The sequence below is a fragment of the Mastacembelus armatus genome, chromosome 6, assembly GCF_900324485.2.
Source record: "Mastacembelus armatus chromosome 6, fMasArm1.2, whole genome shotgun sequence".
NCBI lineage: Eukaryota > Metazoa > Chordata > Actinopteri > Synbranchiformes > Mastacembelidae > Mastacembelus > Mastacembelus armatus.
In genome coordinates, this window is record NC_046638.1 from 11,616,574 (window position 1) to 11,631,147 (window position 14,574).

Sequence of the window (14,574 nt, forward strand, 5' to 3'; positions counted from 1 at the left end):
ATTAAAGTATATGCACCTGGTATTTTGATAACTGGTTTAAAATAAATAAATAAATAAACAAATACAGGTTCCAGATAAGAATTTATTTTTCCCAGTTTTGTCAACCTACAGTACCCTATTTTCAATTGCAAGATACAGTATGACTCATCTGCACAAGGTCTACAGTGGGATTGTGATTCTGCACAAATCCACTCTAATAAATATAGAGCAGTGAATTATTATGAAATTAACAATCAAACATTTGAATTTTAAACTGATCTACACCATGTTGGTCTGGGGAAAACAAAGCTATTACACATACTCAAAATGAAAACCAAAGAATATGTTGAATCCTAAAAACAAGAGGAAGAAAGAATGAATGGTATCTAGCACTGCATCGGCAGATCAGTAACACTTCAACAAGTTGCTGACTTCTCTATTGTGTCCAGCGTAACCCAGTGAAACACAAAGTGTGTGCACAACGAGTAGGCTCTTGCTTAGAAACATAATGGAACAATAGCCCCTCTGACTACAGATAAGGACAGCAACAATTCACGGTCAAATAAACAGTTATGAAGCCTACAATAGTATCTAACAGCTGAATCAACAGTATATACAAACAGCTATCGCCATCAGCTCTGGCTTTGATCATACAAGACTTGGCTGCTGCAAGAAAACAATGTTTACAGAATTAGCAGAGTAAATGTCCAAGGCCCTAAAAATAGCAAACATGATTAAAAGCGGTGAAGATGTCATCCAGTTGGAATGAGATGTTACAATTTCATGTAAAGGAATGGGCTGCAGTGTGGTAATCTGGTATGTGAAGAGTTTTCTGATTACAAACAAAAAGCTTCCATACAAAACATAAAGCTAAGGATAGGTCTTTTTCACAACAGACATTTTGACTTGTCATAGCAAGGAAAGCACAGGTTGCTCTAAGCCACACCACCAGCTACTATCAACAAAACCATAACCCTGCATTTAGTCAGCTGCCATGTAAATACAACTGTTATTAATTGCACATGTCTTACTGTCATGACTTCAGTCTGTCTTTATTGAAAATTGCCCAAAGTACGCTACTTTCTGCCTTATCCAATTGGGCATTCTTAATATTATGTTGTCTATAAAATATCAGAAAAAAGCTTATTAAAATATCCCTTAGTAAAAAAAGCCCAGAGATATCCAGTTTAATGTCATGTATGGCAAAGAAAATCATCAAATATCCACATAAGAAGATGGAACCATCAAATGTTTGGCATTCCTGCTCACAAAATCAAGTTAGCCATTGAATAATTAGCTGCAAATCGACCAGTTGGTTAATCTATTAATTGACTAACTGTTGCAGCTTTACACTGGACTCTATACCAACATATGCTGGGCTGAGGACAGTGGGATACAACAAACATATTGCCAGTTTATCATAAGGCAAAGACAGACAGTGCTGTGTTTGTTGGCTAAATCAGACTTGGATTAATTCACTTAACTTACAAACGTATGGAATATGCCTCTGATTATGATTGAAGCTATCTGGGGATGACTATTTCAAATAATTGCCAAGAAGAAAACACATGTCTGAACAAACACTTCAACCACAAAGTTAATTTTGGGCCAAAATAAGAGCCACAAGGAAAGACCCAGCCTTTCAGCAGGGACATTTCAGTGGGTTTTTCTGTGGCTGTTGTCATTCTATATTCAGACTTCTTTAACAGATTGGTTGTGCCAATAAATCCTCTCCGACTGAAGACTTTGCATGTTGAAAGCTGGTTTCTGTTCACTGTTCTGAATTATTAACACTGTCTGGAAAGGGACATTGCATAAGGCCTAATGTTTACAACAGAAACATTCAGTTTTCATTTCACATTCAGGGAAAGAAAACACAATGACTTATTGTGCCCAACATCCCACGTGCATTAGGTTCAGGCAAAAGAGAACATGTCCTTAAGAATGAAACAATACATGTGAATCAAGGGTATCAACATCTATTAAAATTTTCTAGTGATAGATGTCATGACTGTTGTGTCTCAGAAAACTAGTAAGACCAGGCAGGATGTGCAGTGTGATTTGTTAATACATAAAGACACATGGCAATTCCACTATTTTTCTACACGAAAAACAGCTTGGATTATTGTTTATTTAGACAATATGGATCTGATTCACCATCACCGCCCCAACTTTACATTCTTTTAACATTAACCTCTCCATGAAGAAATCAAAAACTACAATAAAACCAAATAACTTTCTAAAAGTATTTTTTTCCATTACCAAATGTGACCTTCTGAACTATACACACATACTTTGAAACTGTGCTTGTAATGCTCCAATATTAACAAAGATATGTGTACAGCTTCTAGACACATTGCATAACAGAAAATACTCTCTTAAAACCTCCCTGTTCATGACAACTTTCATTCTTAATGGTCACCAGTCAAGGATCAGAGCTTGGAATTAGGTCTAATTGTATGAATTGTTGAGAGAAAAGAAAAGTAGCAGCTGTTCATCCTAACAAACAACAAACAGGTACAGCAAAAGAAACAAAATAATCAAATATGTTTGCTTAAAAAAGTCCCTCCAACAATGTGTGCTTGCAAGGTAGGCAATTTAAATTCCCCAATTAAAACTGCTGTCCATCATTCTAAACAAGGCCCCAGAGGCTGTGTGGAAAATAAAGAGGTTTCTTCTTTTAATTGACAATATTTCATCAGACTGTCATCTTGTAAAAAATGACGTCACTGGTCATCTGTGCAAACAGCTTATTATGATCCATAGTTAACCTGTTACTATTAGGGAACCTCTAATGGCATAGTAATTAAAACAATGCCAATTATGAAACTATTCTAAGTGATTATATGTGATACAGAGCAACAAAGTCCACCTTTTGATGATAAACGATGCAAACAAAACACAGGTCTTAACCACTGGTTCATTATTGTAACCATGACAATTAAGGTATTCTAACTTTAAGAGTACTTATTTTAACGCAAACCACGATATTTTTTTCAAACCTGAACAAAAATAGTTCTGTGCCTAACACAAACCAAATCATGACAATTACGCAGCCTTGAATGTGTGTTTATTCTTGTTTCCCTGATGACGCAAGTGCGGTACACCTTCCGCTGTTTCGGAGCATAGGGAAAAACAACATATGGTTGTTTAACTTGGAGGATTGTTGTATTTCGCTCAACTTTGTTGCACATCCATGTAATCATTTGTCTCCAGTGACACCATTCAACAACGGAGTAGATATCACATGGTACATCTTCCATCTGGCTACTTTCTAAAGCTTCTGCTGTGGTCATAGCTGCTACTTGTGAAAAATCAGAGCTATGTCAGGAATGGTCATCTGACAGCAGGGCTGGAGAGGTTTCTCCTCCCAGTAGACTCTGCTGTTCTACACACTTGGTACAAACAACAGCTGCAGCATGCTCACACTGTGCCAAACGCTGACCCCTCTGGCAGCAATCCTAACTCTACCCTGACCCAGTGTCAACCTTCAAACCTCAAAAACGTAACCTGCACTCCTTTAAAATACTAACTGTAAACCAGTCTGAGGTGATATTCATATGTTCTAATGGCTAATCGAGTGTTTTCTTAAGCCTAAATTCTTGTGGTCTTCAACAAACTTGTGATTATGATTTAATCTCATGCCCTTTTATTACAACATGCTGCATTTTGCTTCCATGTATTATATGAAGTAACAGGAGGTGAGTGATAAGGAAAGAGTTAAACTCCACCTGCCTCCACCTCTCACACAGCACATTGCAGCCATGACAGGCTGTCCGGTCATTGTGTACTGAGGACTTAGTGGGATGTCATGGCCCGAATACCTACAGGGTTATGCTAGTCTAGGCATCTTACAGAGCCTCTCCAGCCTTATAAGGGCTGCCAGGGTAGTGGGGGAAAACAGATGCACCTGTCAATAGAGGGAAGGAAACAGGAGGCGGGAGGGCTACATAGAGGTGACAGGTTTAAAGGAAACACTGCATTTATTTACCTGCCAAAGTCAGTAGGAAAGCTAATTGCTCTGCCTGATTATTCTTATCGAGCATAAACACCACAGTGTGTGAATGCTGCTGAGCTATTTCCCATCTCAAACATGCATCAAACAAGCATATCATATGTCTTCTCTGTCGAGAGGCGCAACACATGTATTCCCTTTGCATGCAGTGATAATATAGTCAGGCAAAGGCTCTATCAATTAATGATAGTGACAACTGCCTTGAACCAATCACAGATGGATATGCAACTATCCAGCTCACGTGCTAAGCAGGAGGCCTATTGGGCAGAGCTACAGAGAGCTAATGATTCTCTCTGGGAGGACTTACCCGCTGGGCTGGAGCCCACACCACTTGGCACTGAAAGGTCTGTAGTATCCAGCATGCCACCTAATGAGATGCACAGAGTGATATGATTAACCATCTGCATCCTTCTGCAAGCTAGCAGAGCATGTGATGGAGATGCCACATCAGACATTAAAATGTCACGTAGCTCTATCTTCACTGCGCAAAAAAGGGAAGCATGTACTCCAGTCAGTGTCCTCATGGTGGGGAAATATTCAATATATGATTATGGAGAGCACCATCAAGCTGTGTTCAGCATGCTGTTTGTTATGAATATAATGTTGGAGATGAAAGCAGCATTCCACTATGAGGAACGTTAGCAAACAATTATTCATTTTATTGGAGATCAGGCTCTGTTGGAGCCTTAATAGTCATACCAAGCAAGACACTTTCAAGAGACAGATTTAAATCAAAGCACACAAAGCACGACACGATGTGAGACTGGACAATTTTTAGCTTTTTAAGTTTGCTAAAGCAAACAAGACGGAGGGGGTTATTCTGAAAAAAAAAAAAAAAAAAAACAAAAAACAAAACGGGTGTCAGGTATTTCTAATATGTGGATAAATTTGAATGAGGCAACTCAAACCTTGTTACATGTACAGTACTTTTATCACATGCAGTGGAACTCACTCTTGCAAAAGCCATCTGGACTGACTGAGTCAGACCAGTCACACAAGAAGACTGACATCATTTTTCCACAATGCTGATGCAGTAAAAGGTGTGATGAGAAGCATTTCCAAGGGTGTGAAAAAACATATCACACAAACACGTGTCAAAGGGCGTTAGTATGACATGGCCGTTTGAGCTTTGGAACCTTACATCCAATGCAATTTTGGGACAAAAAAAACTGTGAACTGTACTGTAAAGATAAAACACATTTGAAAATGATCCTAAAGGAATAGTTTCACAAGCTCGATACCACACACATTGTTTCAGTAGTATGAAACTATCTATTAAAACCAAAAGACAAAAAGTTACTTAACTCTGTCCAAAATCCATCTAGCAACACCCCTAAAGCATTGGCCCCTGTAGTCCTAGTCTAGATGTTTTCTTTCCAGTCCATACTAAACCAGACTAATAATTTTATGGTTGACCACCTTCAATTTTCACTAGTCTAATTAGTCTACACATAACAAAAATGTACTAATGGATTGAAAAGATGTTAGAATCACCCTCAGAACACCACACTGACCTATTGATCGAGTTGTTTTTAACTTACCTGCACTTCCTGCACTAGTGGGCCTCTGGGAGCCTGCACTGGAGCCCACATTCCTGTGCAGAGAGGCCTGTGGAGGTGACAGCATCCCACTGTCACTCAGAGAGACTGTAGCTGCTGCCAAGGCCTGGCTGCCCAGAGTCCCTCCTGGCTGGTACATGGCATTAGGATTGGTTACAGGCACCGCCACATGCATGGAGAAGTTCTGCTGAGGCAGTGCTGTGGGCTAGAAGAGGGAAACACACAAAACCAGCCATTTACACACAAATTCATTCAAAATCTAGGGACTGACGTTAACTCTGATATGTCTGTTGCTCATATGGCATCATTAAAAGAGAGCTCTCCTTGAGGGTTAGCTTCAGGAAACTAATAAAATCACAAAATAGGCAGATCACATTAAGAAACTAAAAAAAGAATACATTGTTAATTTTAAGCTTGGCAGGACATTTTAAGAAACATTTCTGCCAAACATACGAAGATTATTGAGTGACAACATTCAACCATTGAAAAAGTTTATTTTTATAAACATCATATACAGAATCCACAAAGATCCTCAAAGCTACTACGGTGCACACAAAACACGGAAAACAAAAAAATCCAAAAACATGCATTCAAGTGATCACTTTGGCATTGCAGCAGTCAGCACTACAGACGATCTTTTGCTGCTTGAAACACAACAACGTGTAATGCGTTTCTCAGTCCAGCAGAGAAGGGTAGTGGGGATCAACAACTGCAAGAAATGTAAATCACTTCCATTTACCTACAAGTAAGTGCTGACTGTGCAAAGCATAAGTGAGAATGACAGGTGGCAGTGAGAACGTTTCATTATAGCATTAACCAGTGAGCCAGTTGAGTGTTATCATTAGTTTGTTAATGGCAAAGTGATGCACTTCATGTAAAGAACATAGAGAAAACAACTGCTTAGTAAGCACTATGTTCTTGCACTATTCTAATATTGTCACCCATGATAAGATCACAAAAGATTTGTGGTATTTTAGAGAGTGAACTAATATGGTACTTTATTTTAAGAGAATAAGGTTGTTAAATGATAGGGTAATGTTCTGTGGTCTGGGAACGCTTTGGTGCTAGAACTGTGCAGAAGATTATAGTTTAGTGCTAGATTGAGAAAGAAGTAATACAAGTCTTCAAACAAAAACATTACATTTTAGAGGAGCTGAGAAAATAATAAATAAAAAAAAAAAAACCTCTTTGTTTATTTGCTGAGCTATGATGTGCAAATCTGATTTTAGATGGGAAAAAAGTTACCCCTAAATCACAGAAACGGCAGAACTTTATGATAAACATGACACGAGTAAGTATTTGCTGTAAGTTGCTGATGTGTTTAACTAGCAACAGCTGTTTGATTTGCGATAATATGACCATCATACTAGGAGTGTAATCTTTCCAGCACATGCAACATTTCACCTGTTAATGAAATGTGATCTTATCAGGGTGTGCCAAAATATCAGTTGCAGAACAAATCAACACAAGAAACAAATGCACTCCTAGTAAAAGGGGAATTAATCTTAAGCTAGAGTAGTTCTGAAAGAAGTTGACAGTTTCGGGGGGAAGGGGGTATAACAAAAAGAGAAATAAGTTAAATGAAAAAAAAAAAAAAAGAGTGAAAATCCTTTGTGCCACAAAGCCAAGCAAAAACGGTGCATTTACAGTACTTACGATTTTATGATTTCTCATCATATTATCAAACTCCTCATTAATTTTTTTATACTTTTCTTCTGTGTGAGGAGTGAGGACATATGAGGCATCAGGGTCCGGGCTATCACAACCTCTGTGTTCTTTCTTGTTTAGCGCCTGTAGTGAACATCAACATAAAGACAGGAATCAACACAAAACAGCAGGGGACAAAGGAAGTACTTACACCACAGCGCTTGTACATTAAATCACTCTCTTCGCTTAGTTTGCCGAAATGGTCGTCCATGAGGGGGCTGTGCCCAAAACAGTCATCGGGATCAGGACTAGCACAGTCATTATGGCCTTTGTTTCTCAATTTCTGAAAAGAAACAATATACATGTTGTTTTGCTGTTTGTTACCTAACACATTTCTATCTGAAAAACTTCAAGCATGTGCCAAATATCAACATCACTGTATGTCTAATGAACTTTGCTACTGATTTCTTTTACCTTCTGTTGCAAACAGTGGCTACAAATACTGACTGAAATATCACTCTTTATAAGTTCAACCTACAGAAGTGTTCAAGTGAAACAAAATATCATCCTCCTCCCTGTATGTCTCTTCCTCTCTTGTTCTCTACCCACCTCCCTGCCCCCATCTCTTGCTGCAACTGTGTGTTTGCATTTTTCATTATGTTTCAGTTATCATAAGCTACCCAGCTGGAAGAAACCCCTGCATAAGAAGATCCTACAGCAGAGCACTTTAGCCTGTCCCAGGCTGTAATTCACTATGGTTGTCACTCATGGGATCTTATCAAAGTAAAAGCATGTGGGGAATAAAATGGATTATCAAATTTGGTCAAAGATGCTTATTTAAGCATGAAATTGAGAAATTATTGTAAAAGCAAAAAGTTCATAAGTACATCGCATGGTATGTTGCGGTGCCATAACTAGCCTTAAGTAACTTCAGGAAAAAAAATCCCATCATACAACTATGCAAATAAATGCTATGCTGTGCTCTTTTGCTCACTTTCATACAGGCTGTTCTCCGCTCCTCATTACAGCTCTGAATAGCGGTGTTAACAAGACTTGCTGACAGCATGTGACAGCTTGTGATATCAAGGCAGTGTACATCAAAACATGATTTATGTGTGGCTCTCAAGGTTTCTCTATCAGGCTGCTGCAGGTCCACAGCAGTGCCCTGCCCTGTCTGTGGGCTGCCTCGGAAGCCACGTGTCTAACAGGAAGGTCGCTGACTCCAGTGGATGTAGGGGTCGGTGTGTGAGCCAGAGGAGAGGAACCTACACACACTAATGAGACCTTGTACTCTGTGTCTGGTCATCATCATCCAACAAAATGGAAAATGTGTTTGTGTGTGTGTGTGTGTGAGAGAGAGAGAGAAAGAGTAAGAAACAGAAACTATATGAGTAGGAGTTTGTGTGGTGCAAATTTGCAATGTCTGTGTGCTGGGTGTGAGAGTGTTTGACTTTTGTGTGAGTGTGTGTGTGTGTGTGTGTGTGTGTGTGTGTGTGTGAAGGGGGTGGGAGATGAGGGGGTATTTCTACAGCTGCTATATCCTCTGACAGCGATGTGACAGTACGTTTAGGTCTGTGCACACAATGCGGCTAACCCAGAGCTGCTCACCACAACCTCAGCGTACGTCACATTTCCTAAAACCTGTGCCATGGCTTTACGAGACTCCTGTATAACAATATTATTGCTCATTAAAATTAGGCAATGCTAAATTTCCTCAATGCTCACTTTATCTATGTGCATACATGTGCAAAACATTACTGAAAGATTTACTACAATGTTAATTGTAGTTAATTCTCTCTGCATTGTAGAAAGAAACGTGACGCTGTGTGCAGCTGAGACAGAAATAAGGAAGTTCAGAAAAGCAGCCATACTCTTGAAATATAAGTGGTGCAAAAAGAGCAAGAGAGAGAGAAGTGCTGTGGATAATGAATGGCCAGCACTGTACCACATATGCATTACTGTTTGGTGTGGTACTGATCAGTGGCATTCTTCTCATTCTAAGAAAACGCCTTGCTGGTTCATTTCCTGTTTACTGAACGAACCCTCTTTAGTTAGGGTCCTGAAAGGCCTGTGTTTACTGGGGTTAAACTATGCACTTTCTCCACCAGTGAGCCAAAGATCTGATCTCAACCTGCAAATTTAAGTTCCAACCTGCTCATTATGGGAATATCTTGGTCAGACTGGTCGGGCACCGCTGTGCGGAATGAGCAGGGCTGCTCTACTTTCACAACAAGCCTGGCCAGCCTTCAGCATGCCGCACCCACTGACCAAAGCCATTTAGGGAGGGGTGGCAGTGGGTGAGCAGGAACCAGATAGCAGTTGACAAGGGCAGACAGCACTCAAATCTGTTCCATGATACATGACAGCAATCACTACAATATATATCTTCAAAACCATGCACTGTAGTTGTGATGTGTAAAAAAACGCATATAAACACTGAAGACCTGTGAAAGCATGGCAGTAATTCTTTGTTAGATGACTTGGCATGTGTTGGGTGTCCCACAGACGTTGCCCACAGCTCCCAGTAAATGGATCACTAAATCAGCACATGGCCAAACAGGTGTCCCTCTTCCAAACACCTGTCAAGACCTAGCTCCCCATTCTGGCCAATCAGATGCAGTGGTCCAGGGACATGGCCGTAGAAGGGACCACATGTAGCCCTGAAGGCCACCCAACCCCAGATGAACTTTACGCTTACATGTCAACGCTGCAGACTGTTCCAGACCTTACAGTGCTTTGACCTAGAAAAGAAAAATCTTAACACATGCCTCTTTTTGCATTATGAATAGTTTGATAAAAGCAGTTTAAATGCCTCTCGGATGCTGAATCAAACTGTGGGGTTTAGGCTTTGGAAAGTGAAGTTGGCTGGATGCGAATACAGCTGAAGTTTGGATTTTCAGTAGCATTTCTAGTGAAAAATATGGGCTGTTTTTTTTGTTTTTTGTTTTGCAAGAGAGGGGCTGCAAAGAATACAGACAAGGGAACTTGTGTGTAATCTATTTACAAGGCCCTGAGAGACTTACAAAGATGAGTGGGAACAAGGCCAGCTGCTATTTTCTCACAGCAGCCCAAACTTGTATTGAGAGAAATTTGGCTCTTAGAATAAAAATGAAACTATGAGTGGCTGACGTCAAACCAACTGGGCACTGTTGTCTATGTGTGCATGATAGAGATACTTTTTTTGTTTGTCCTAAAGAAATCATCTATCTGTTATTGCCCCCTAAGCCCTGAGTTTTAACCTACAGTAGCTGTAACCATAGTGGGACATTCAGCACAGTAATTGCTTCTCTGCATTACAAGGTATATGCAGTGAAAGGCATCCTTGCATAAAACTATGATTTGATATCAGTGTGAATTCTATTTTAATGTAATTCTGGAGAGTAAGCATCTTAAAGACTGCTAAAAAGCTTTTACACAGTTCTTCAAATTACTTCATGCAAACATTAGACTCTTCTAGACCTTAGATTTGCCTATATGCACTACATTTACAATATATTCCTTTTATTGAACATTTGAAGCAGACACTATTCCATGGACTTAAAATAACACTCAAACCATTGCATAAGCCACCTACATCACCTGTTTCTTGAGAAGTACTTTACGCAAAATGGGCCCAAGCAATTTACTCTGCTGCTGTGAGTCTTGGAAAACCTTTTCACTCTGATGTTCTCCCTGTCTTTTGTCAAGAGAGCTTTCTGCATTTAACTTATTCATGCACTGTACACTACAGCACGTGAATAGAAAGCAGGGGGAAAGAAGAAAGATCGTGGTTAGATATAAAAGCTGAACTTTAAAATTGTGGGGGAGGTGGCTGAAAGGAAGGCATGAAGAGACTGTTTCTATTGTCTCTTCCTCTGTGCCTGAATCCGAGCAAAAGGCTATACATATGGGGCTTTTCCACTAGCACTACTCGGCTCTACTCGACTCCACTCCACTCTGTTTTTGGGTTTTTCATTAGGGACTAGTACGTGGTACTAGGTACTTTTTTAATACCTCCTCGGCCCAGGTTCCAAGGGAGCCAAGCCAATACTAAAAGCAAGTTGTGCTTAGTCTGTTTACTACAAACAGGCCACTGATTGGTCACTAGAAGAGTCACAAGCTCAACATCCAATCCTGGTCTCACCCCGCCATTTTTAAAAACCAGCAATGGCAAATGTTTCTTTTTTCATTTTTATAGTCTTTAGCGAGGCAAATGGTTAACGCTACTCACAAAACAACCTTGTTACGCATTTGTGTCGTGTATAAAGGATGTCACAACAGTTCCATCCCATGCTATGATGATCGTGCCATGTTGAGGTGGTACTCAGTTGTAATGGATACCATCCATCCATCCATTTTCTATACCCGCTTATTCCTTAACCAGGGTCACAGGGATCTGCTGGAGCCTATCCCAGCTCTCTTTGGGTGGAAGGCAGGGGTACACCCTGGACAGGTCACCAGTCCATCACAGGGCTACATAGAGACACAAAGACAAACAACCTCACACTCACACTCACTCCTATGGGCAATTTGGAGTCCAATTGTAACGGAAAATGACCAAAGCCAAGTCAAGTCGAGCCAAGTAGTGCTAAAACTGTATAATGGAAATGGACCATTACAGTACCTTTCACTATTAGAGCACCACCTGACCTATGACTGGTACACCAGGGCTCTAGTTACAGGACCCTTGACAGCAAGACAGTTTGTAGTATAATGGCAATACAGCAGAAAAACACACAAAATGTTCCAAATGTGAAGTACTTCATGAATATTTAATGCATGTTGTGTTTGTTCCAGCTTTGCTAACGAATACAAGCTTTATTTTAACCAGATGTTATGCACGGGCCCTCTCTCTTGCCTCAGTTTAGCAGGGTCTCCCAGCCTCTTGCCCACATTGCTGTGAATCAGCCCTTGTGCCCACCACTGCACTAAGCAAGGTAGCGTGCTAATCCTCATGACATCACCATTGTGTCCAGGCTGTTCCATCTAATGTTCTTATCAAAGGGCTTCTTTGAGTGTGAATGCACTAGGAAATCAGCATGGGGAGGCGGCTGATAGGAAGGCTTTTATCTGCTAAGGAATATTTTTGCTCTTATATAACATCTTAAGAGACTTTTATTACCATCATGTTCCCTTTATCCTGTGGTGCTGTATTCTTCACTTGACGGGGAAAAAAGGCTCTTTTGGTTGGTCTTTAGGCACTATATGCCTTGACCCATGCAGGACTAGGTTGTACTGTAATGTACTGTAATGTACTGTAATGTAAAGAAGCCTCCATCTCTCTACATTTCCTACGTCATACTTTGAGTTGGGAGTGAGGGGCTACTAGATAAGGAGACCTTTGTAATTCCCAGACATATCGTGTTTAATCTCGTGACCATTACACATTAATGAGTGAACTGATATCAGGATGTGAGGCTAGATTCACGTCCTTCCTTTGGCTCCCTCCATTGTATAGTTACTAGGTGGACAGGAAGAGCAGCAGGAGGGAGCAAGCTCTCCGCTCGACTGTCTGCATTTTTATTTTGATACTGTTCTCTTGCAGCTGTTAAAAAACAATACACATAGTCAGATAGAATCCCACCTGACATTACACTGACTGAAAAGACCACAATGAACAAAGAGTCAGTGGGCTATTAATCCAAAGTGAATAACTCTCATTAGTTCTAAAGTGATAGATATGTATGATACAATCTTGTATCTAATTCTAACTTGTATACTGCAAACAATTACTGACTAAATAGGCAATTAAATATAGACCATCTATTTTACTGAATCAGAGACAATTGGTGTGCAGTGAGCAGTCCCAGAGCTTTCTGCTCTGAGACTGTGGTGAATGACTGATGTGACAAAGCTATTAGCTGCCACAGTCTGAGAACAGTCTCAATCAGCAGCTTCATATTTTCAGTATAGACAAGAGGGAATTAAACTACAAATTGAGGATAAAGGCAAACCAATGTCATTATTATCTACAGATCTAAAAAACACACTCCACAAAGCAAAGGTAGCACACATTAATAACTGATAGGAACTGAAGGAAGAATAAAGATTATTGAAAATCCTTTCTGATTGTTTTTCCTCCATGTTTCACTGTCTCCCTCTGCCTCTTTATAGTCACTGAGTGGATCATTAGTTGTCAGGGCCCTTGAAACCATACCCCCAAGCCTTAACTCCCATTTCTGCTCGCCTCTAAAATATTCATAAGGACAATTAGGAGTTCCGATAAGGCGAATACGAAGGGCTGGGGGCGTGTGGTAGGAAAGGCAGGATATGCCAGCAGGACGTCTGTTCTGCAACACTCTATACCCAGACCACAGACCTGTCCTCATCAATCTGAGACGCAGCAGCCTCCCTGTTTGCCCCCAGTCAGGCCAAGCAGCCAGGAGAAGGTGGCACAATGCCAGCTAACCCCCACCCTCAGCCCCCTCCCCATCTCAACAGGCTTTGCTCTGTCCTCGCCCCTGGGCAGGAGGAGTTGGCCGCGCACAGCACGCACAGTGGGAGGAGTTGGGCACAGGGGCAAGCTGACTGTTGCACAAGCTAACTCAGACAGGGCGCTGTTAAAGCAAGGTGTCATTTCAGCCATTCAGCCTGCAAGGTCATTCAAAATCACTGGGGGTGGACTTATGTGGACTTACTAGTATCACTGTTGCTCACTAACTAGATCAATGTCTTAATGTATTAATTAGCTTTCACAGAGACAACTACTGAGTTACAGTACTTGTTACATTACATTATTTCTGTTATACTTTGTAATTCTGCTATGTGTCTCATGTTCATCAGTCAGTAATACAAATGTAGTAAACCTAAGTACAACTTGCTTTTAGAAATCATGTAAATGACAGTTGCACCATGTTTATTTCTGGATCTTTAAGGAATTATCAGTTATGGAAGCTTAAAATGTCAAACCAAAAAGATATATTCATTAATTTCAATTTCTAACATGTTTAATTAATATATGTAAACATCAATAGAAATGAATGCCAACATCAGTTAGTGAGTAAACCAATAAAAATGCTTTGTATAGACTTGAAAGCATTAATGGGAGATGAGTAATGTGCCAGAAATCTTCCTTCCTGTGAAAAGATGAAAACTACGTACGTCCACACAAAGCAGTAGTCAAATACAGTGTCATCTTCAAACTCTCTGTTTTAGTAGTTTGTCAAATGAATTTGAAAACTGCCATCCAATCAAGGGATCCAAGAAATCTAATAGAACAATGCCAACTTATTACTGTTACTGAATGCTAATGTTTAGAAAACCATGACTTTTTTGTTGTTGTTGTGTCTCCTTTCATTATATGCCCTCGTTGGTTTGAAATTAGACATATGCAATGTAGTCGGGAGGGTGGAAAAAAGCTCTGACGTCAATGAAGCACAACATGTGCCAAAAGCA

The 14,574-nt window shown here is 40.2% G+C and overlaps 1 protein-coding gene across 13 annotated transcripts in view; it reads right to left on the minus strand.

Moving 5' to 3' along the window:
- mef2aa (myocyte enhancer factor 2aa) overlaps positions 1–14,574 on the minus strand; it is a 54,376-nt gene that overhangs the window by 7,870 nt on the left and 31,932 nt on the right. For 3 of the 13 annotated variants that reach the window (XM_026312024.2, XM_026312022.2, XM_026312023.1), the window contains exons 4-7: positions 7,412–7,543; positions 7,210–7,344; positions 5,536–5,758; positions 4,302–4,361 (exon numbers count right to left, since the gene is read on the minus strand). In XM_026312024.2, the coding sequence (XP_026167809.1) occupies positions 4,302–4,361; positions 5,536–5,758; positions 7,210–7,344; positions 7,412–7,543 (550 nt within the window). The remainder of the gene's footprint in view (positions 1–4,301; positions 4,362–5,535; positions 5,759–7,209; positions 7,345–7,411; positions 7,544–14,574) is intronic. The other 10 variants (XM_026312031.2, XM_026312029.2, XM_026312030.2 and 7 more) reach the window with 6 other exon arrangements.